Source organism: Myxocyprinus asiaticus, chromosome 36, assembly GCF_019703515.2.
Source record: "Myxocyprinus asiaticus isolate MX2 ecotype Aquarium Trade chromosome 36, UBuf_Myxa_2, whole genome shotgun sequence".
In the NCBI taxonomy this organism is placed as follows: domain Eukaryota; kingdom Metazoa; phylum Chordata; class Actinopteri; order Cypriniformes; family Catostomidae; genus Myxocyprinus; species Myxocyprinus asiaticus.
The window spans coordinates 11,789,895-11,812,313 of record NC_059379.1 but is presented as its reverse complement, the minus strand read 5'-3'; the positions used below and the strand labels follow the sequence as shown (position 1 = coordinate 11,812,313).

General features: G+C 36.6%; 3 protein-coding genes across 5 annotated transcripts; 1 reads left to right on the top strand and 2 right to left on the bottom strand.

Annotated features, from left to right (window-relative positions):
- Positions 1–1,170: 1,170 nt before the first annotated feature.
- Positions 1,171–7,133, bottom strand: galk1 (galactokinase 1). The gene is made up of 8 exons (XM_051674085.1): positions 6,806–7,133; positions 4,892–5,081; positions 4,441–4,560; positions 3,198–3,333; positions 2,910–3,091; positions 2,677–2,827; positions 2,306–2,468; positions 1,171–1,449 (listed from the first exon to the last, which is right to left on the bottom strand). Exons 1-8 carry the CDS (start codon positions 7,010–7,012, stop codon positions 1,378–1,380), a joined length of 1,221 nt encoding a protein of 406 aa, XP_051530045.1. The 5' UTR covers positions 7,013–7,133; the 3' UTR covers positions 1,171–1,377.
- A 1,323-nt stretch (positions 7,134–8,456) lies between these two features.
- Positions 8,457–15,977, bottom strand: LOC127426923 (twinkle mtDNA helicase-like). Of its 3 annotated transcripts, none has more exons than XM_051674083.1 (7): positions 15,917–15,977; positions 14,084–14,229; positions 11,896–13,286; positions 11,451–11,691; positions 9,918–10,025; positions 9,583–9,724; positions 8,457–9,425 (listed from the first exon to the last, which is right to left on the bottom strand). In XM_051674083.1, the coding sequence occupies exons 3-7, from the start codon at positions 13,259–13,261 to the stop codon at positions 9,081–9,083; spliced, it is 2,202 nt and encodes a 733-aa protein (XP_051530043.1). In that variant the 5' UTR covers positions 13,262–13,286; positions 14,084–14,229; positions 15,917–15,977; the 3' UTR covers positions 8,457–9,080. The 3 variants fall into 3 exon arrangements, with proteins under 3 accessions (XP_051530043.1, XP_051530042.1, XP_051530044.1); XM_051674082.1 differs by having other exon boundaries at positions 15,922–15,971; XM_051674084.1 differs by lacking the exon at positions 14,084–14,229 and having other exon boundaries at positions 15,917–15,971.
- A 240-nt stretch (positions 15,978–16,217) lies between these two features.
- LOC127427455 (39S ribosomal protein L43, mitochondrial-like) lies at positions 16,218–22,362 on the top strand. The gene is made up of 3 exons (XM_051675074.1): positions 16,218–16,480; positions 18,406–18,512; positions 18,701–22,362. Exons 1-3 carry the CDS (start codon positions 16,350–16,352, stop codon positions 18,907–18,909), a joined length of 447 nt encoding a protein of 148 aa, XP_051531034.1. The 5' UTR covers positions 16,218–16,349; the 3' UTR covers positions 18,910–22,362.
- Positions 22,363–22,419: the final 57 nt, after the last annotated feature.

The window sequence follows — 22,419 nt, the reverse complement described above, 5'->3', positions numbered from 1 at the left end:
TCTCATCATTACTTTCAGGTGTTTTTTCCTTGTGCAAATTAGCGCAATAACGGGCGTGAGCTCGTACTTCATGTTCTTTGGTGACATGTAATCACGAAATCAACTCTCCTGCTGCCATGTGCTCGAGTTTGTGAATTAATTTTGGGATCGCAGTCTCATTAGGAGACGAATGGTGTGTGGTTGATACATCCAGTCTGTGAACAGTTTTGTAGGATGCGCTTGGCTTTAGGATATGCGCGTTTCTAACATCTGTCGCTGGCGCATGCATAAGCGCCACTGCGCTGCCGCGTTCTCAGAATCGATCCATCAGAGAATCTATTTATTCTCCCACCCCAACTTCAATCGGATAACTCGCACTGATGTGCCTAAATAATTTTTCAGTCGCACAGGGTAATTTTCAATGGTCGCACTGCAGAGCTCTGCTTTAAAGGAGCCTCAAATAACCTGTTTATGTACTCTATAACTTTAAAGGGGTCATGACACGAGGAATCAAATTTTCCTTGATCTTTTCACATGTAAGAGTTCATTGTACTATAAAAACATACTGTAAGTTTCAGAACTCAAAACTTCCTCCTCACTGTAAAAAGAGCATTTATTGAAACCAAGCTGCCAAAATGAATCATTCTCAACTTCCTCCACATTGTGATGCTTTAGTAGACATTTGCATCTGACCTCCTCCACAATAAATCAATGCCTCCTTTACCTTATCACTGCTTTAGCCCGCCCAGTAGTGGTTTGCAGAGAGATGGCAAAGAGAGAGCAGGTCAGTCAAGATCAGAGAGCCAATCATAACAGTGGGCGTTTACTGCTAAGTCTTAAAGGAGAAGCAGCACCAAAACCGAGCGTTTCTGACAAAGAGTCAGAATAGGGATGGAAAATAGTCATGTTTTACAAATATATGACTGTTTGTCTGTGCAAAAAAATATTACTAATATTATAAGTGAACCTCAAGTAACATATTAAGATAATAAAAAAAGGCATGTCATGACCACTTTAAGATTACGATGGGGTTACTGAAGAAAATGTTGACAGTAATTAGAGTTCTTTAGAGTTCTTGCAGGAACTAAGAGTATGTTTCTCAGAGAACTAAAAGGATGCCTGAGTGATATTCAGAGAGTTTTGCTGCTATATTGTATATCAGTATTTCAAAGTCAATGAAGTCAAACACAATTCACTCATTACATAAATAATTTTTATTGAAATCACTAACCATTTTGGATATGGATGTTAGGCATATGTGTGAACTAATATTATAAGCACCATTTTTGCCACTGATTAAAGATAATTTATTCTGATTAGTGAGACACAAAAAGAAAAACAATGCAAATGAATTTAAATTTCAAGTACTTCTTTTCATTTTAGCACTTGTTAGAAAACTCAAAGCCTGAGAGCACGAGCTCCTTCTGATGGTGTAGTTATATAGAAAGTTGGAGATCCATGATATTTCTCCTGTAAAGAAACAGAAAAAAAAGTATTGTGATATTGTTAAGAATTCCTGTTAAAGGTCTAATACCTGGTCGATAAATCCTTAAAGGGATAGTTCACCCAAAAATGAAAATTCTCTCATCATTTACTCACCCTCATGCCATCCCAGATGTGTACAACTTTCTTTCTTCTGCAGAACACAAACAAAGATTTTTAGAAGAATATCTCAGTTCAGCTCAGCCCAGAACTCTGAAGATCCAAAAAGCATATAAATGCAGCATTAAAGTAACCCATATGACTACAGTGGTTAAATCCATATCTTCAGTAGCGATATGATAGATGTGATGGATTTTTTTACTATAAATCTCCACGTTTGACCGGCCCGACCAGTAGGTGGTGATATGCATGAAGAATGTGAATCGGCAAAAAAAAACAGAAGAATGTGGAAGTGAAAGTGATGATTTATAGTAAAACAAAAGGCTTAAAAACCCACACCTATCATATCGCTTCTGAAGAAATAGATTTATCATGTCATATGGCTTATTTTTATGCTGTAGAGTACTGGCCACCATTCACTTGCATTGGATTGACCAACAGAGCTGAGATATTCTTAAAAAAAAAATATTGTGTTCTGTAGAAGAAAGTCACACTTCTGGCATGGCATGAGTGTGAGTAAATGATGAGAGAATTTTAATTTTTGGGTGAACTATCCCTTTAAATATTATAAGAGAAAGTTAAGAGCAAGTACAGAGTTGTAATGAAGTTGTTTCTGTATTATCCAGAATACTACACATCTCTAACATACACTGTCATCTATGCCGACTGTTTCTTTGAATGGAATACCATAAAGAAACACAGAAGATCATAAACATGTAAAAACCTGAATGTGCTCCATTGCTCTCTCTGTGGCATGAGCCTGTAGCAAAGTTACTGTGCATCCACCGAACCCTCCCCCAGTCATCCGACTTCCAAACACTCCATCCACCTCCAGTGCTGCCGACACCAGCTCATCCAGTTCTGGACAACTGACCTCGTAATTTTCCCTACGATAAACAATATTAATCCTAATCAAAGAACACATCATTTAAGGTCATTTAACCAGCAGTTAACTCCACCTATCAAACAAATGTGTTAAGCAAACAACATTTAGTCAATTAAAAGCACTTCTAAAAACATTTTGGGATGTTTTTACATAGTTGATCTTCATTACTCTTTCACCCTCATAATCTCGCATCTAATATAGATGTTTACCTAAGAGAATTGTGGCTTTCGACCATCAGTTTTCCAAATTCTTTGTAATCCCCTTTCTTGAGTGCCTCCGCTGCTTGTGAGGTGCGTTCGATTTCCTCAATCACATGGCGTGCCCGTCTATATGTCACACTGTCCATTCGATCCTTGGCAGCTATGAATTTAGCATACAGTATTTTTATGAAAATGCATAGCAGATACACTACGGTGCCTCATAAAGAATATTGTTCTCTTACCCTCCAGATCTTGTAATGTAGCATCCCTTAAGCTACTTTTGCCCAAAATGACTGCTGCCTCCTCACACTTTTTTCGTCTGGTGGGATACTCGCTGCCTGTGAGTGAATGTCTAACATTGGAATTAGTGATCAGGATTACAAGTCCAGGGTCAGCCAAGGGGACAGCAATGGCTTCCAAAGATCTAAAAGGGATAACAATGTAATACACAAATTAGTAAATAGTTTTCTGTAGAGAGCAACTAAAGCCCTAAATGCCACATCATACAAGGATATGCAAAAGACATCTACCTGCAATCAATGAGCAATGCGTGGCCCTCTTTACCCAAAACAGACACAAACTGGTCCATGATGCCACAGGGCACAGCAGCATGAGAGTGCTCAGCCTGCTGACAGGCCACTGCTTTTGCTACCTGATCCCCATCATCTGTGGATGGACAGAAATAATTATATTAAGGGGGTCATTTCATAAAAAAGAAAGTTTTCCATGATATTTTGAGAACAAAATGTTACAAACATTATAAGTGGACCTGTGAAAAAAATTATTAAGCAATACAACTGTATGATAAGCCCCTTAAAAGGAATATTTCACCCAAAAATGAACACTTTCTTATCATTTCCTCACACTCATGCCATGCCAGATGTGAATGACTTTCTATCTTCTGCAGAACACAAACAAAGATTTTTTAGAAAGGTATCTCAGCTCTGTAGGTCTTTACAATGCAAGTGAATGGTGGCCAAAACTTTGAAGCGTCAAAAAGCACATAAAGACAGCCTATAGGTAATCCATGTCTCCAGTGGTTTAATCCATGTCTTTTAAAGTGATTTAAGGTGAGAACCGACAAAAACATTTTTCACGATCATGAATTCAAGCTCGATTATACTTCCTAGTGCTTGACGAATGCACAGAGTGCTAGATGGCGCTAGGAAGTGTAATCGAGCTTGAATTCATGATAGCCAAGGAGACTACTGATGTCAAGATGTACAGTGAAAAAGGAGTTATTTTCTTGTCTGTTCTTGCCCAAACCGATTTAATTACTTAAGAAGACATGGATTAAAACACTGGAGTCGTATAGATTACTTTTATGCTTCCTTTATGTGCTTTTTTGGGCTTCCAGGTTTTGGTCACCACTCACTTGCATTGTATGGACTTACAGAGCTGAGATATTCATCTAAAAATCTTTGTTTGCATTCTGCAAAAGAAAGAAAGTCATACACATCTGGGATGGTTTGAGGGTGTGTAAGTGATGAAAGAATTTTCATTTTTTCAACTATTCCTTTAAGTTCTGCACTTGTTCCTGTGTTTTATCTTCTATAAATAGACATGGGACTAATAATTACTGTACATATATTTCAGAAATAATAACGTCTTTAAGACTCGGGCAATTATTTCTTTCTGCACCTAGAGAGCTCTTCATTGCTGTTGTTGCTTGTTGATTTATTTATTTTTATTTTTTATTTTTCTGGCCCTCACTAAAGCCCAAGGTTATTTAAAATGTGTGGGAGAAACAAGACCAACACCAGAAGACCTTACCTGGACACAACTGCTGTAGAAAGGTGTACACTGCCACTTCAAGTGAGGCTGAGCTAGAGAGCCCTCCCCCTAGTGGCACACTACTGGCTATTACAGCTCTAAAGCCAGGTATGGGTCGTGCTGTGTAAAAGGCAGACATGAGCATTCATGAAAACATTGTTTTAATAAGGCTCCAGTTCAGGCTAGAAATGTATGCATCTTATTAATATGTACATTTTGCACCAAGTTTAACTATTTAGCTCTAGTTCATTTGAGTTCAAGGAAATAGTGTGCTCAGCAACTATTCTGCAGTACTGCAAGTGGTTATTGGAAACATTGCATTTAAAAAGTTAGTCCAAAGACAAGACATGGGCCCCTAGGGTGACATTACGTGCTGGACACAGACTAAATCTACGCTTCCTCCTTACTTCCCTTCTGTGCCAGAAAGACAAACATTATTGCAAATGATTACCTCTGTAGTGCTGTACAACTCCCTTTACATAATTGGCCCAGTTTGGCTGCCCTCTTAAAAGAGGGGTCAATTCAGTTGGGAGATCAAAGTCCACCACCCTGGGCTCATCGGCAGCTTCAGTCAGAGTTACAACACAGCAGTTCTGGCCAGATATTTTGCTGCCCACCACAATGGTAACCATAGGCAAGGCCTGAGACCATTCAAACAAACATTACAACACAGATGTGAGTGGGTAATTAAAGCAATAAGGCACGAGATGCCACTGTGTTATTATACCATGGGAAAGGGGTGTTCTTGGACAGCAAACCCTCATCTTAACAGTGGTAATTAAGCAATGTAGCTTGCCTCGTGTGGCTTATTGCTTTTATAAAACAACAGCATCAAACACAACATGGCAAAACACACCAATGTTGAATTTATTACTAATCCTATTCATAATAAACAATTATTCCGCAATATAGTTCATTAGCCTGTAGGCTTTTTACAGTAAACAAAGAAACTAAATGTGCGGTTACAGGTGAGCATTTATCTGCATTTCAGTTCAAACTGAATGCTTTCTTGCGCTACAAAAAGCTAGACGCAGCGCAACGAACTGAACACAAGTGTTTCTATTCACGTTTTAAAAGGAATAATTCACCCCAATATGAAAATTATCTCATCCCTTACTCACCCTCATACCATCTCAGATGTGTATGACTTTCTTTCTTCTGCAGGAACACAAAAAGATTTTTAAAAGAATATCTACAAACATGAACGAAGATTTTTTGAAAAATATTTAAGCTCTGGAGGTCCATACATTGCTGGTGAACGGTGACCAAACCTTGAAGCTCCAAAAGGCACACAAGTAATCCATATGACTCCTCCAGTAGTTAAATCCAAGTTTTCTGAAGCGATCTAATCGGTTTTGGGTGAGAACAGACCAAAATGTAACTACTTTTTCACTGTACATCTTGCCATTGCAGTCTCCACGCTGATCATGATTTCAAGACGGATTACACTTCCTAGCGCTTGATGCATGCGCAGAGCACTAGATGGTACTAAGAAGTGTAAACAAGCTTGAAACTGTGATAGCAGAGGAGACTGTTATGATTTATAGTGAAAAAGGAGTTCTTTTTTGGGCTCTAGATCGGTTCAGAAGACATATAGGCTATTAAACCACTGGAGTCATACATATTACGTTTATGCTGCCTTTATGTGCTTTTTGGAGCTTTAAAGTTTTGGTCACCATTCACTTGCATTGTATGGACCTACAAAGTTGAGATATTCTTCTAAAAATCTTTGTGTTTTGCAGCAACCATACACATCTAGGATGGCATGAGGGTGAGATCATTTTCATTTTGGGGTGAACTATCCCTTTAAATCTCCTTAAAGATGTCAGATGTCCATCTAGCGCATATTTACATAGAAAAACAACGGAAAAGAGCGTATAAGGACAAAAAATGCGTTCAATGTTTAGAATTTAGAGTTGGAACCATCCGTTTGATGATGATGATGATGATGATGATTTTGGTTCAAGATGCCAATCTGCTCCTGCTGATGATATTACACATCAAAGTTTTAAAAATGTGCCATTTTTGTCAACTCATCAACTGTCTATGATGAAGTAGATTTCACGTGACGTCCCCAAGGACGTGGAAGAACCACTGATTTAGTGGGAAGAACAGAATCATTCAGGATATCAGTTCAACAGTATAAGGTATTCTGCATATCGGATCAACACGTGACAATATACTATGACGCAACAATGGGTCATGTTATTTGCCTGTGCATCAAAAGAATGTCGTAAACATGCACACACTTACAATGTCAGTAGGCCTACATTATATTACAGCATGGTAATTACATTTTACATTTACTTGAACAACTCTTACTCCCATAAGACATTTATTAACATTGTAATGAAAGTGTCATTACCATTGGGAGGACAAATCCTTGATTATAATCGGTGTGTTCTCCGATTAAATTCACGCGTCCTGGGGCGCAAACTGCAATATTTGCATCATCGCCGTCAAATCTTTCCCGGTACACGCGACGCGCCTCTGATAGTAAATCAGCAACATTTTGAATTGGACAACTTTTGACCATTGTGACGATTGGGAGATTTCCGGTTGCTGAAGTCATGCAAATGGAATCACTGAGTAAAAATCATTAACTACAGTAAATAAGCGAAATAACGCGTGTGAAATAGATTCAATCCATAAGTTCAAGTGGCCTCTGAAGGAACTGAAACGAATACTTCCTGTTTTTATGCGAACTAGATTTTATTGGCGCAAAAAGTCATATGATACGTAATAATAAGCAACTGTTTCTACACTTTGTGAAGGTCCCGAATTGCAAGAACAATTCAGATTACAAGGGCTAGAATAAACACATTATCTTGGGACTGAATTTTTGAGCTCATAACTGTTTATTCGCTATTTATTGCACTTTGAATTACTTTAAAGCATACATTAACTATTTTAAAACCGAAAATAAAGTCTGCTTTGTATTGTAAAGCTTTTTATAACCTACATATATTCAACAAATTAAATATACATACACACACACACTGGCGGCCAAAAGTTTGGAATAATGTACAGATTTTACTGTTTCGGAAGGAAATTGGTACTTTAATTCACCAAAGTGGCATTCAACTGATCACAAAGTATAGTCAGGACATTACTGATGTAAAAAACAGAACCATCACTATTTGAAAAAGTTATTTTTGATCAAATCTAGACAGACCCCATTTCCAGCAGCCATCACTCCAACACTTTATCCTTGAGTAATCATGCTAAATTGCTAATTTGGTACTAGAAAATCACTTGTCATTATATCAAACACAGCTGAAAGCTATTTGGTTCATTAAATGAAGCTTAACATTGTCGTTGTGCTTGTTTTTGAGTTGCCACAGTATGCGATAGACTGGCATGTCTTAAGGTCGATATTAGGTCAAAAATGGCAAAAAAGAAACAGCTTTCTCTAGAAACTCGTCAGTCAGTCATTGTTTTGAGGATTGAAGGCTATACAATGCTTGAAACTGCCAAAAAACTGAATATTTCATACAAAGGTGTACACTACAGTCTTCAAAGACAAAGGACAACTGGCTCTAACAAGGACAGAAAGAGATGTAGAAGGCCAGATGTACAACTGAAAAAAAAAAAAAAAAAGTATTAGCAACTATCGGCATAGATTTTTGCTGATAACCGATAGTTTCAAAAAGCAACTATCAGCACTGATTAATCAGCAAAACAGATATATCGGTCTACCTCTAATCCATTCCAAACTATGCATTCAATTTCATCCAAGAATTATTTTTAAAAAGATTTACTTGATGTTCTGTTGCCCATGGAAGGTCATTAAGTATAGAGGCAAGTCCTCAAACTTGTCAGCCCACATGTCATATTTAGATTACAAAGGCTAGAATAAACACATTATCTTGGGACTGAATTTTCGAGCTCATAACTGTTTATTCGCTATTTATTGCACTTTGAATTACTTTAAAGCATACGTTAACTATTTTAAAACCAAAAATAAAGTCTGCTTTAAGAAATCAAACCACTGATAGATGAGCAGAACCCACCAATACTATAAAACACTTTTATTAACAATATTCACAGCCTCCTTTACAATAGAGCTTACTTGTTTGCGCTTGACACTTTTCTCCTAACAATGAACATTAAGACAGAGCGCACATTATATTTTTGAACATTATCCAGAAAATATATTTACATTGATGAAATGTATAGCAGGATTTCTACAAGTGATTTCAGCACTGGGGTCCTGAATACGTTTTTCAATTGCTTTAAACCATCAAACTGATTTTTACAACTGATCAGGAATATCATTTTGAAAACTAAAATACTCATTAGTTGTGTTTGCATATTTTAAGGTGTATAAAAACATCAAGGGGTACAAAAAATTGCATAGGGAGAACTAAAATACTAACAAGCATTCAGTTTGGGCATTCACTCCTTTACTTAATGAGACAATGTATGATAACATACACACTGTACTCATATCAGTCCATCCAGAACCAGTCGTTGATATTTGCCAGCACAGTAGTAAAAATGCTGCAGCTACATAACATTACATTTTCATGTATAACACATTTACAGACTGATATGTAGCTTTTACTGTTTGACCCTTCAACGTCTCCTAGAAGTCTCATGTAAGCTTCATTTGATCTCTCAATTCATCTAATTCTCTACTATTTATTTCCTTCTCCATCCGCGGCTTCCTCTCCTGCTGTTGACCCCTTAACTGTCCTTGACGTCTTCACTTTGGCAAGCTTGAGAGCTTTATCAAATTTTTCTTTGGGTTCAGTGTCCTCTATTTCCTCTCCGCTGTTATTCTTGTCCACTTTGACCTTACGGAGCTTCTGCTTGCCCTTCACAGGAGCCAAGAAGGTAAGCGAGGCTTTATTAAATTCTAAGGGAAAGATCCCGACATCCCCATCAAAGCGATTCTTGGCTACCTGTAGGGATCTACGGCCTGGACACGTCACCAATTTCTTCTCCTGAAGGATGAGCACATTATCTGCCTCCTGACTGGCCTGGTGTGGGTAAAAGTGATACATTAGATCCTGTACATTTTCTTACAAATACATCATGTATAAAATGAACAACCATGTACATATGAATATCTGTATGTCAAGTTTAAAACACAACTAAAGAAAAATAATCATGTGGACACAGTCTTTATCTACCAACCTTGGCTGTGCCAAAGATGGAAGCTGTCTGCAGCTCTTTATCATCCTCCTCTTTCCGAGGGTGGATAATTAAGGTCACATGACAGCTGCTATGTGTGGCAAACTTCCTGAAGGCTCCAATAATATGGTCTTGTACTGCAAACCTAAGAGTAAATGTAATTTTTAATCATCTTTTAATCTTGTTTGCCTTTTCACTTCAGTGTGAAACATTCAGACATACGTATGTTTTTATACATTTTATAGTATACTCTCATCTAAAAGGATCATTAATAGAGACATCTGCACTGGTTAAATAAATACATATTTATTGTTAATAAATAAATATTGTTGCCCTACTTGTCCAAAGACAGATTCTCCTGGCCCATCATAAACTGCAAGTTGTCAATGATCACATGACTGATATCGTACAGGTAAACAGCATGCTGCATCGTATCCAAAACAGTCCTGTGAAGGGAAGAAAGTACGGTAGTTCATAATGTCCTCTGCATTTGAAAAATAATTTAAAAAAGCTCTTCACACAATGTCAAAAACGTCACAAGTCCCATAAACTTGCACCACAATAACAGTACATTGGCAACTCATCAATTAATGAAAAATAACTAACTACATAGTAATATAATAATAATAGACTTTATTTTATATAGCGCCTTTAAAAAGGCCTCTCAAGGCTCTTTACATAGGAAAAAGAAATTGAAAACAGAAGTACAGAGATTAAAACAGAGTATATAAGCATGCATCAAAAACAGTTAATAATAAAACACGATTCAAAATAATAATAATAATAAAAATAAAATAATAAAAAGGCAAAATCAAGTAAAAGCTAGTGTTATCAAGTAATCAATGAAGTGTTTAAGTTGACGTAAACTTCACATTACTATCAAATAAACATTGTTAATATCAATATACATTATAGTGACTGATACTGGATTTTGCTGATACAATAACTCTGCAAACTTGGTGGTGGTAAAGGCTGATAACTGATTATTTGGCTGATGTTTCAAGTGAATTTTGAATTTTCAAGACTGAATCCTCTATAATTAAGTATTTACCAAACAAAGCTTTTTATAACCTACATATATTCAACAAATTAAATATACATACACACACACAAACACACACTGGCGGCCAAAAGTTTGGAATAATGTACAGATTTTGCTGTTTCGGAAGGAAATTGGTACTTTAATTCACCAAAGTGGCATTCAACTGATCACAAAGTATAGTCAGGACATTACTGATGTAAAAAACAGCACCATCACTATAAGTTATTTTTGATCAAATCTAGACAGGCCCCATTTCCAGCAGCCATCACTCCAACACCTTATCCTTGAGTAATCATGCTAAATTGCTAATTTGGTACTAGAAAATCACTTGCCATTATATCAAACACAGTTGAAAGCTATTTGGTTCATTAAATGAAGCTTAACATTGTTTTGTGCTTGTTTTTGAGTTGCCACAGTATGCAATAGACTGGCATGTCTTAAGGTCAATATTAGGTCAAAAATATAAAAAAGAAACAGCTTTCTCTAGAAACTCATCAGTCAATCATTGTTTTGAGGATTGAAGGCTATACAATGCTTGAAACTGCCAAAAAACTGAATATTTCATACAAAGGTGTACACTACAGTCTTCAAAGACAAAGGACAACTGGCTCTAACAAGGACAGAAAGAGATGTAGAAGGCCAGATGTACAACTGAAAAAAAAAAAAAAGTATTAGCAACTATCGGCATAGATTTTTGCTGATAACCGATAGTTTCAAAAAGCAACTATCAGCACTGATTAATCGGCAAAACAGATATATCGGTCTACCTCTAATCCATTCCAAACTATGCATTCAATTTCATCTAAGAATTATTTTTAAAAAGATTTACTTGATGTTCTGTTGCCCATGGAAGGTCATGAAGTATAGAGGCAAGTCCTCAAACTTGTCAGCCCACATGTCATATTGGTCCAGGTTCTCCTCCAGCCTTTGCTCGGCAAACTGGGTCAGCATAATTTTGGCCAAGCGCACATTGTTGATCTCAAAGCTGCCCCATAATGTGTTGACACCCTGCATGCACAGATCTAGGGCACACTCACTGATGAAGGTGGTCTTTCCACTGCCTGTGGGACCTGCATATATAAAAACACATAAGAATAAATAAATTTGTTTTTATTTATATTACAACCCCAATTCCGAAAAAGTTGGGACAGTATGGAAAATGCCCGAATACACTTTACAACATTTATGCACATCCTTAAATAATATTAATCTGCTGAAACAATTGAGCAACATATTTGTAGCTAAATGCAATTACACAATCATGTTGGCTGTACCTGTGAAAACAGTCAGCTCCCCTTTGCGATGACCTTTAAGAATTCGATTAAGCTCTGGGAATCTACACCACTGTATTCCAGCCACCTGCTTCACATTCACCAGCTCTCCATACACATCCTCCCTGAGCTGCTTGAAGGACACAATGGACTTGTGGGCAGCAGGGATGGAAGCCTTGACAATGCGCACCAGGTTCCTGCCCTTGGCCAGTGCCTCACTGGGGCACGGCTGAAACTCTCCTGGCCTGACCAGAGAGCAGCGCTTAAGTCCAAGTTTTCTAGAGAAGATTTTCGAGGCTTCCCAGGAGCGCATATCTCCCCCTAACCACAATGTAACTTTCTTGAACTGCTCCAGAAAAGGTAGGAGTATTGGGGGTAGACAGCTGACACCCCGTGGCAATGCCAAAGACGGGAGGCCAGTGGCCTGACTTACCGCCATGCTGTCCACCTCACGACCTGTGAGCACCACCTCAACATCCTTCCATCCAATCAAAGGGAGACCAAAGAGATTGTGGTAGCTGGAAACTTTTGGAATTGTGGCTTCGGTGTAGACCACCTGTCCGTCATCTTTCGTGGAAGCAGAAAGCAGCTTTACACCCCGAAGACCTGAGTCACGCCCACTAAACCAAGGGAACACCAAACTCTTGGTGGGCTTAAAGAACCTGACCCCAAACTTCTTCAGTGTGGCATTGGTGAGTTTCCTAATCTGGAACATGGTTTTAACAAGCTGTGCCTCCTCTTCCAGGAGATCAGAAAAAGGCACGGAGCTACTCCAGATCCGCCGCACCTCCCTCAGCTCCATCTCTCTCTCCTCTTGCTCTTCCAGACTCTCTGGAAACCCCAACAGTACATTAGGACTGATGGAGGCCTGACCCTCATTCAACATAACCTCTATGCAATCCTGCAGGTCTTCCCAGCTTCCCTCCACTAGAGTCTCCTTGCAAAGAAACTGTCCGGTGGTTTTATCAATATACAGTGAGAAATTCTCTCTTCCAGAACCCCCAGGAGCTGGTTCCAAAAAGATACTAGGAGCATGCAAGCAGCTGTATGCATCACGAAAAGGGATATCTTTAGAACGAAGATACTGTTTGATATCAGTCACTGTGAGGGGGTGGAGAGGGAAATCTATTATAGACTTTGCATCTTTTCTTAAAGTTCTGCAGAAATGTAAGGCAACTGTTGGCCTTAATTTGCTTTCAAAGCGATACCAAGTTGGTCCTCTAAAAGAGTACTGCAGCGCTGAGTGGAGGCATGGCTGGTAGACAGAGATATATCTCCAGGGAGGATGCTGAGAGAGTTTACAGGGACTACAGTGGCCTGCCCCCTGTGAGAGACAGGCTGCCCCCCTGAGAAACCTGCTCCTCCACATTTTCTGTTAATTCAGGACATCAGACCTGCAAGATGTAAATTACAGAGAATGTCTTCACAGCAAATTATTAGGCTTCAATATGCAGTTATACAGAACAAAAACAAATAAGCTTTAAATTTATCTTAAAAGTTGCTACATAACACTTCATAATACATATAATTAACATACAATAACATTAGGAATCATTATAATATTATATAATGCATAACAGATCATTTGCCAGTGTGCTTTCAAATAGTTTGAAATCCCATGAAACCTATTTATTTTAATTTTTTTTACGTTTCTAATTTAAAGCAATTTGTTCATTACAGATGATTAAATGACAGCATAACAATTTTAGTGAAAAAGAACATATTGTGTGTTTCAATGAAAGCAAAAATATGAATTTTTTTCCCATTAAAAAAGATTTACTCCTAAAGAAATTGACTGTAATTTTGAAACATATGTATAAAATCATGACCGCTCACATGAGATGAGGAATCTAGTCATATCAGTAACCTTTTAAAAGCTGTTTTATTCTACATAGGGGAGGGGCGCCCTCATGGGGGCTGCTATTTTAGAATCACATGACCATCTGAATACTACTCGCTTAATCTCAGTAACCGTCTTGTTATTTGGCAGTGTTGCCAATTTAGCGACTTTTTGAACCCCTTAGCGAGTAAAAGAGCCATCTAGCGACTAGCGACAATTTTAGCAACTTTAGTAGTCTGCTTTAGTGACATTATTCCACATCTGGCGACATAAAGAACATCAGCTCTATCGTGAATGATGAATTTTTCATGGTGTTCTAGCGCCCCCTGTGTTTCAAATAATATGACTGACCTGCATGCCATCATGGGTTGGATTTCTGTGCATACGGATGTTCTATAAATCGAATGACTGATGAGCTGACGTGTTGTTGATATTTGTTGCCACAATCTCAACCTCTATTCACGTGCATGCTCTCCGTTTAGAAAAGAAAAGTCAGCCTACAGGGATAGAAGTGCATTGAGAAATTATTTAGCAGGGCGAGAGAGAGAGAAAGAGAGAGAATGGATATGAACCCCTGATCTATAATAACGTGTAGAGATAAGTGATATGAACAGATGAGGTGTCACTATCAAAAAGTCATTGTGATACAGTAACACTGACACAAGTAGTACACACTGATGGTTCAGCATCACACAACAGATATGTAAAAAATAAAAGATATATTACATATTATCTCCAAAACAGCTCTATGTGAGGCATTATAAGGCATATAGATAAGCATATAGAAAAATAAATAAATAAATAAATAGAAATCCCCCACTGTCTGAATGTTTGACAAGTTCAATTAGTGATAGCTAAATGATTAGTAGTAAAATACTATTCGTTAAACCATTAGTTCAATAAAAAAAAAAAAAAAAAAAACATGGTTCTACACCTTTAAAGAACTGCCATAGCTCTTTACAGCAATTCATTTACATATGTAAATTTGACGTATTCCATAATAAATGACGTCATTGTGTGATTTAGCTACTTTTAGTGACATTTCAGCGAGTCTTTGGCGACTTCCCATGAGAAATAGTTGGCAACACTGGTTACTGGATACTTTCACTCTTGGATTAAATTAATCATGGCTGATTGTGAATAGTGAATTTCTACAATGGTATCTGTAACTGAAAACTATTGATTTTGAAAGACGCTGTATCCACACCACTAGGTGTCACTGTAAGTCCAAGATGATACAAACAAAAAGTTACTGAAAGCACCTTTAAGGAATGTTCCGGGTTCAATACAAGTTAAGCTCAATCGACAGCATTTGTGGCATAATGTTGATTACCACAAAAATTAATTTCGACCTATCCATTCTTATAAAAAAGCAAAAATCGAGGTTACAGTGAGGCACTTACAATGGAAGTGAATGGGGAACACTGAAAGTGAATGTAGCCAATTTTTGGAGGGTTTAAACAGAAATGTGCAGCTTATAATTTTATAAAAGCACTTGCATTTATTCTTCTGTTAAAAATTGTGCATTATTTGAGCTGTAAAATTGTTTACATTTTAATTTTAACAGTCGTTTTGGGGTTTGTTGACATTACATCATCACTGGAACCAAGATTATTGCCTTTTTTTAAAGAAAAAAATTATTTTTGTGGTAATCAATATTATGCCACAAATGCTGTAGATTGAGCTTAACTTGTATTGAACCCCGAATAATTATTTTACATGGTCAATGCCACAAAATTTCTCACATGTTTTTAAACAAATGAGGAAAAACAAAAACAAAAAAACAAAAAAAAAAAAGTCCCATATTTTGTTACCTGGACTCAGACTTTTGGACACCACTGTATATGTAATATATATATATATATATATATATATATATATATATATATATATATATATATATATCTTATTTGAATATGAACCACTTATCTGTAAAATCTTGTGTAATGTCGCTACTGCTTTATTAATAAAGACTATTATTATTATAAAGTGTCACCAAAATGCCAAACTGTATAATGTCCATGCGTGACCCCTAACGTTCCTACTCAGCTATAATGCAAGTGTACAATAAAATGCATAACACTATCAAAGAGAAAATGTTGCAGAAAATATGCCAAGATACACAACTCGATTTATATACCATAAATATTAGACATCACATATCACAAACATATATAAACTCACTGAACTGTAAGAAAGGCGCCAAACTGTTCTCGTGTGTCTGCATGCTGAGTCCCATCATGTCCGCACTCCAAAATACTTCCGTATGAAACATCAAACTCTTATCGTTGTTAATCAGGACACCGATAATATAACTGTGTGGCTTCAAATCTTTTAAATATGTATTCATAAATAATTAAAAAATTTATTAGACAATTATTTCGCCTTTCAATTCTGGGAAACATCGTGTTATTTCAACAATATATTTCAATCATTTCTGATGCTCAGACTCAGTTTTTACCCGGACGACAATTTCTAACGCACATGGTAATACACATGCCTCCTGACGGTTGTCCTCTAAATATAAACTTTCAAAGTGCCTGATATTACTGCAACCAAAACGAACAGTCATCTAAGAGTAAGTTAAACTGAATGTAGTGTCTCGGACGAGGTGGAGATGACTGCTCGAGGATCACCGAGTCGTTTCTTACAGAGCGTTCTTCACAATGGAGAAGGTCGGTACGTGTGTCAGCTAAAGAGAATATCTCTGATCTTCTCCAAGAAAGGACAGGGTTCTTTAGGAGTCAGGTATGTTTTCACCCATATAATAACATGTTACATAATTTACCCCCAAAATATTTACTCTGTATGTAGATAAATCTGCACCTTCATTAGACCCAGCATGCAGAATTCGACCACTATAAAGAACATGTTCTTTCGTTAGTATGTCTGAGATAGGGTTGCCACTTTTGAAGTTTTAAAATAAGGGACAATTAAATGGGTTTTTAGCAATAAATGCGTTGAGTTAATGTGCGTTATTAATAAATAAAATTTTTTAAAAAATGTATATCCTTCCTTATATGCTAAAATGAGAACTTTCCTGACCCATGACTTTTAAAAAATAATAATAAAAAAAAAAATACATCATTTATATGTTATAAAATATTTATATTTATTTTAATTTTTTCGATTATTTGTCTTCTTTATCTTATTTATGTATACATTTTGGATGGTTTATGCATATTTTTTTTATTATTTAATTTTTTTATAATTTTATTTGTTTGTTTTTTTTCCCCTTCACCTGTACTTGTCTTTATGATTGTATTCATACTTTGTTTGATCTTATTGAACATTTATATAGAAAAAACTCCACAGTTTTACCACCATTTGTGGACTTTTCAGACGGTCCCTTACCACACCCCACAGTATTAGCACGTTTTAGCCAAATATGTGGACTTGTCAGACGGTCCCTTACCCACCGTAGGCAAATTTCTCAACTTGTATCAATATTAAATTGGCGATCTGGAACGATTTCACCGTGATGAAATATGACCAGCTTAAATACGGGACAAATCGCGTCCCGTATTGATTCAATACTGGACGCATCATTTCATGTTTAAATACGGGACGATCCCGTATTTTACGGGACGGGTGGCAACACTAGTCTGAGACCATATTTGCTACTGTTTGATATTTTAATAACACGATGTGATATATATATATATATATATATATATATATATATATATATATATATATATATATATATATATATATGATAACATACTGCGAAATTATTTTAAAAACGGTGCGATATTTCACATATCAGACACTGTAACGTTTAGGCTAAATCGAAACGCTAAAACCCTTACACAGTAATTCTGCAGGAATATTATGCAGGTAACCCACAGTATTTTTGTAGGGTTTTTTTAAGGGACTTTTTGATGAGTCTCAAAAGGATCTGTATGTAATTTGGGCCAGACAGTGCCAAACAGTATTCCTGTGTCTATGTAATATACTATGTATTTTTCCCCATGATTTATTAAGATCATGTGACATATCTTTTACTGGCACTCAGTCCTCATTATCTGTGTGTCATTCACTGGGAATCATTTATTTCTAAAGATATATATATATATATATATATATATATATATATATATATATATATATATATATATATCACACTACTGGTCAAAAGTTTTGAAACACTCATTCTTTAATGAGAATGATAATCTCATTATAATTATTTTTTCTCACGTTTTAGAATAATCATGAAGTCATCAAAACTATGGAATAACATAAATGGAACTATGGGAATTATGTTGTGACTAAACAAAATCCAAAATAAATCAAAACTGTTATATTTTAGCATCTTCAAAGTAGTCACCCTTTGCCTAGAATTTGCAGACATGTACTCTTGACATTTTCTCAACCAACTTCTTGAGGTATCACCCTGGGATGATTTTTAAACAGTATTGAAGGAGTTCCCATCTATGTTGGGCACTTATTGGATGCTTTTCTTTATTATTTGGTCCAAGTCATCAATTTCAAAAACTTTTCAAAATATAAAAAGATTTTTATGATCATGAGAAACATTTCAGTCAAGTGTTTCAAAACTTTTGACCGGTAGAGTGTGTGTGTGTGTGTGTGTGTGTGTGTGTGTGTGTATATATATATATATATATGTGTGTGTGTGTGTATGTATATATATATATATAAAATTCCTCCAGGGACTTTGTTGAGGAAGGCGTGGTCGACTTTGCCAAGAAGAACCCAGGAACTGTGGTTTACATCTCCCCTCAGTCCTCCAGAATTCCAAAAATAGTAGCTGAATATTGTAAGTATTACTTTCCCTCATACTTCATTTAAACATTTTATCTGCAGAATATTGTTGTTTCATGCAAAGTTGACTGTTGATCTATTTTCAAAACACATGTGATCATATTTATGAGTATAAAATTTAGCAGCTGTGCCATTTTAGATGAAAATACCTGTGCACTCACTGTTTCCATTTGATCTATGCAGTGAACGGCAATGTGAAGGAGGAGACCGTCACCAACAAAACATCACAGCAGATTGCTGAATTTATAACGAAGCTGTCCAACCAGTCAGGATTAGACATCATCCGCATTCGTAAACCCTTCCACACAGACAGCCCCAGTATCCAGGGCCAGTGGCATCTTTTCACAAATCGACCCCCCAGCATAGATCCAGTTGGCCCACGATCAAAATAAGAACAATGTATTTTAATTTTGACTTATTTAAGCTGCAAGAGTGTGAACGTCCTCTGCCACAGCACTAAGTTCAGCACTCATTCATTCATACTGTGATGATTTAAAGGAATATTTCACCCAAAAAATAAATATTCTCTCACAATTTACCCTCATGCCATCCCAGATGTGTATGACATTTTTCACAAACAAAGATTTTTAGAAGAGTATTTCAGCTCTGTTGGTCCATACAATGATAGTGAATGCTGACCAAAAATTTGAAGCTCCAAAAAGCACATAAAGGCAGCATAAAAGTAATCCATACGACTCAGTGGTTTAATTCAATGTCGTCTGAAGCGATCCAATCGCCTTTTTCACCCTAAATATTGACATCAGCAGTCCTCTTGGCGATCATGATTTCAAGTTTGATTACACTTCCTAGCGCCATCTAGCACTCAGCGCATGCGTCAAGCACTAGGAAGTATAATCGAGCTTGAAATCATGAACGTGCCTTGAGACTGCAATGGCAAGGTGTTACATTTTGGTCTGTTCTCACCCAAAACCAATTAGATCACTTCAGAAGACATGGATTAAAGCACTGGAGTCGTATGGATTACTTTTATGCTGCCTTTATGTGCTTTTTGAAACTTCAAGTTTTGGTCACCATTCACTTGCATTGTAATGACCAACAGAGCTGAGATATTCTTCTAAAAATCTTTGTTTGTGTTCTGCAGAAGAAAGAAAGTCAAACACATCCTCGATGGCTTGAGGGTGAGTAAATGATGAGAGAATTTTCATTTTTAGGTGAACTAGCCCTTTAAGATGATACTTTTCTGTTTGATGAATCATGCATTAGTCTATGCGCATAAATCTACAGTAACAGCAACACAAACTTTACAAACAAATGAGAAAAGCCTGGCTCTCTCCCACATACGGTATATCAGAGAAAAAAAAAGCAAAAGACAGCGGGCCATAGACCTTGATCAGGTTGGCAGTGAGAACATTATGTTGAATGTAATCAGTATCAACAATTTTGGCACTTGATTTCAAAAGCAGCACCTCTGTTAGCAGAATTTGGATAATATTAATCACAATGTTGTTCAGCATAATGCATCTGTGATGACTTCAGCTTATTTATGTAGTGGCTGTCACTTAGAGCAACACAGTAGACGAAAACCAAGTTTCCAGGGAGATGAAAGGTTGCACAGAAATAACTTAGAAAGATAACCCAAGGCTGAGCATTTAATCAATGAAAGCCATGTTCTAATGAATCAGTGTACAAGAGAGAAGTATATTTATTAAAATGTCCCATTTATTACAACCAGTTGAGACTAGTGCTCTGATCACATCTTTTCTCCCCTGTGAAAACTAGCTTGACCTATTATGTGGATTAAAGAAAGTTCTAAATTAAGAGCTGTGTTGCTAAGTAACAGATACAAAGGGGACATAGGAACAGGCATGATACAGATGGGGGTCTGGTTAAAAATCGCCTGCTGTGACAAACATTTGTGATTTGGTTTGGTCAAATTTCATTTTAAGACTTTCATGCAAAATAATACTTAACTTTGGGAATCACAAGATACAGAAAACTTAACGACAATAATAAATCCTTTCATAGGATGTACTCATCAGATATTGTTTAAAACAATATGTAGCCTAATATACTCTGATATATAAGCATAAACCTTTGGGAAAATATTAGGTGCAAAAAGTTCTGTGAGATTACAGGGAAGGCAGTGGATATTCACAAACACAATAACTGCCACACTGCTAACATTTAAAAAACAAACAAACTATGAATCGCATTTCATGAATAGAAGTGTACATTATGCAAACTTCACTTTTGCAGCCATTTTTGCAATGACTTTTAACCAACTGCCTCCAAGGTGGTTTTGTATGTGCCCGTGCTATCTTTATTTAAAATAAATATCACTGGGATTGATATTTTGTTATCTGATGCAAAGACATTCATACATTTTTAAGTGTGAGGGATGGAAACCGAGAACCTTATTCATAACCAATTCGAATTTTGATTCTGTTGCATGCAACTCTCGTGAGATAGTTAACTATAACTCTCCACCTTTGACCAGCACCAACTAGTAAGTGGCTGAATGTGACAGTGAAAGTGTAGATTTACAGTAAAAAGGGACTTAAATATGGATCTGTTTCTCGCCCACACCTATCATATCGCTTCAGAAGACATTGATTTAACCACTGGAGTCTTATGTATTACTTTTATGCTGCCTTTATGTCCTTTTTGGCATTCTGAGTTCTGGTCACCATTCACTTGCATTGTATGGACCTACAGAGCTGAGATATTCTTCTTTGTTTATGTTCAGCATAAGAAAGAAAATCGTACAAATCTGGGATGGCATGAGGGTGAGTAAATGATGAGAACATTTTAATTTTTGGGTCAACTATTCCTTTAAATCAAATTAATTACTGTATGGTTGTTGATATGACAATGTGTAGTTAAACACACAAAATGAGTTTTGTTGTAATTAGTGGTATTAAAATATCTCAATTAAAAAGTCTATTATCACACCTTTTCACAACAATCTGTGCTGATAAAATATGAAATGATCTCATTCATTGGTAACAGGCTGCTGAGGGATCTAAATCCAATAAAAATAATTGTTTTTTATTTCCAGATACTTCTTCCTCAAAAGTACTAAAATAATCATTAATGGAACCGTTAAGGACTCTGAATCGTTAAGAATTGGGAACTGTCAGTTCTTTAAAATTCCCATCCCTAGACCACATACTTTTTGGGGCAACTTTATGCAATAGAAAGACAAAAGGAGGACTGATAAAAAATGTTAAGTAGATCAGACAAAGGTTGGACAAGGCAACAGAATTACCTAGTGACAGTCACCATCTGGGTTTAAAGGAAAGATAGCAGGGCACATACTCCTCACAAATGTATAGGGGAAAATGAACAATTAAATGTTATGACAATGGTGTCAGAGTGTGCGAATGCAAAACAACAATAATTTGTGGAAAAAATGGTGAGTTACACGGTGAACAAAAGACAAACTCAGGTGCAGGATGTCAGACTGACAGCAGCAGTGTCAGTTTTTCCAAAAGTGTTTTAAGAAAAAGACTACATAGTGCTATCTACATCTTGATAAATTCTTGTTAACCATTGCTGTCCTGTCGGCAACAGTAACAAATAGAGCAGCATGAGCTGGGAAAGCCACGTGGGAGAGACAGGCAGTGACTCAATACTTTGTACAAGGCATCATCACTGCTTATTAACACTGTTTACAAACCAGTGCAAAACCAGAGTCACATTACACACACTGGAGACAAGAAATACAACTATATATAAATACATAAATGTCTGAATTGTGTTTGAAGCAATTTGTGAATCTGAATGAAACATAACTAGCCAGGCACATTGTCATGCAGTAAATGAACGGATTGCAAATTCCATGATTGCATTAAAACATCTCAATAAACTACAGTGTAATGGAATTATCCTAGCATGTATTGATTGCACTTTCCTCTCTGGGCATCTTTTGCTTCATTTGA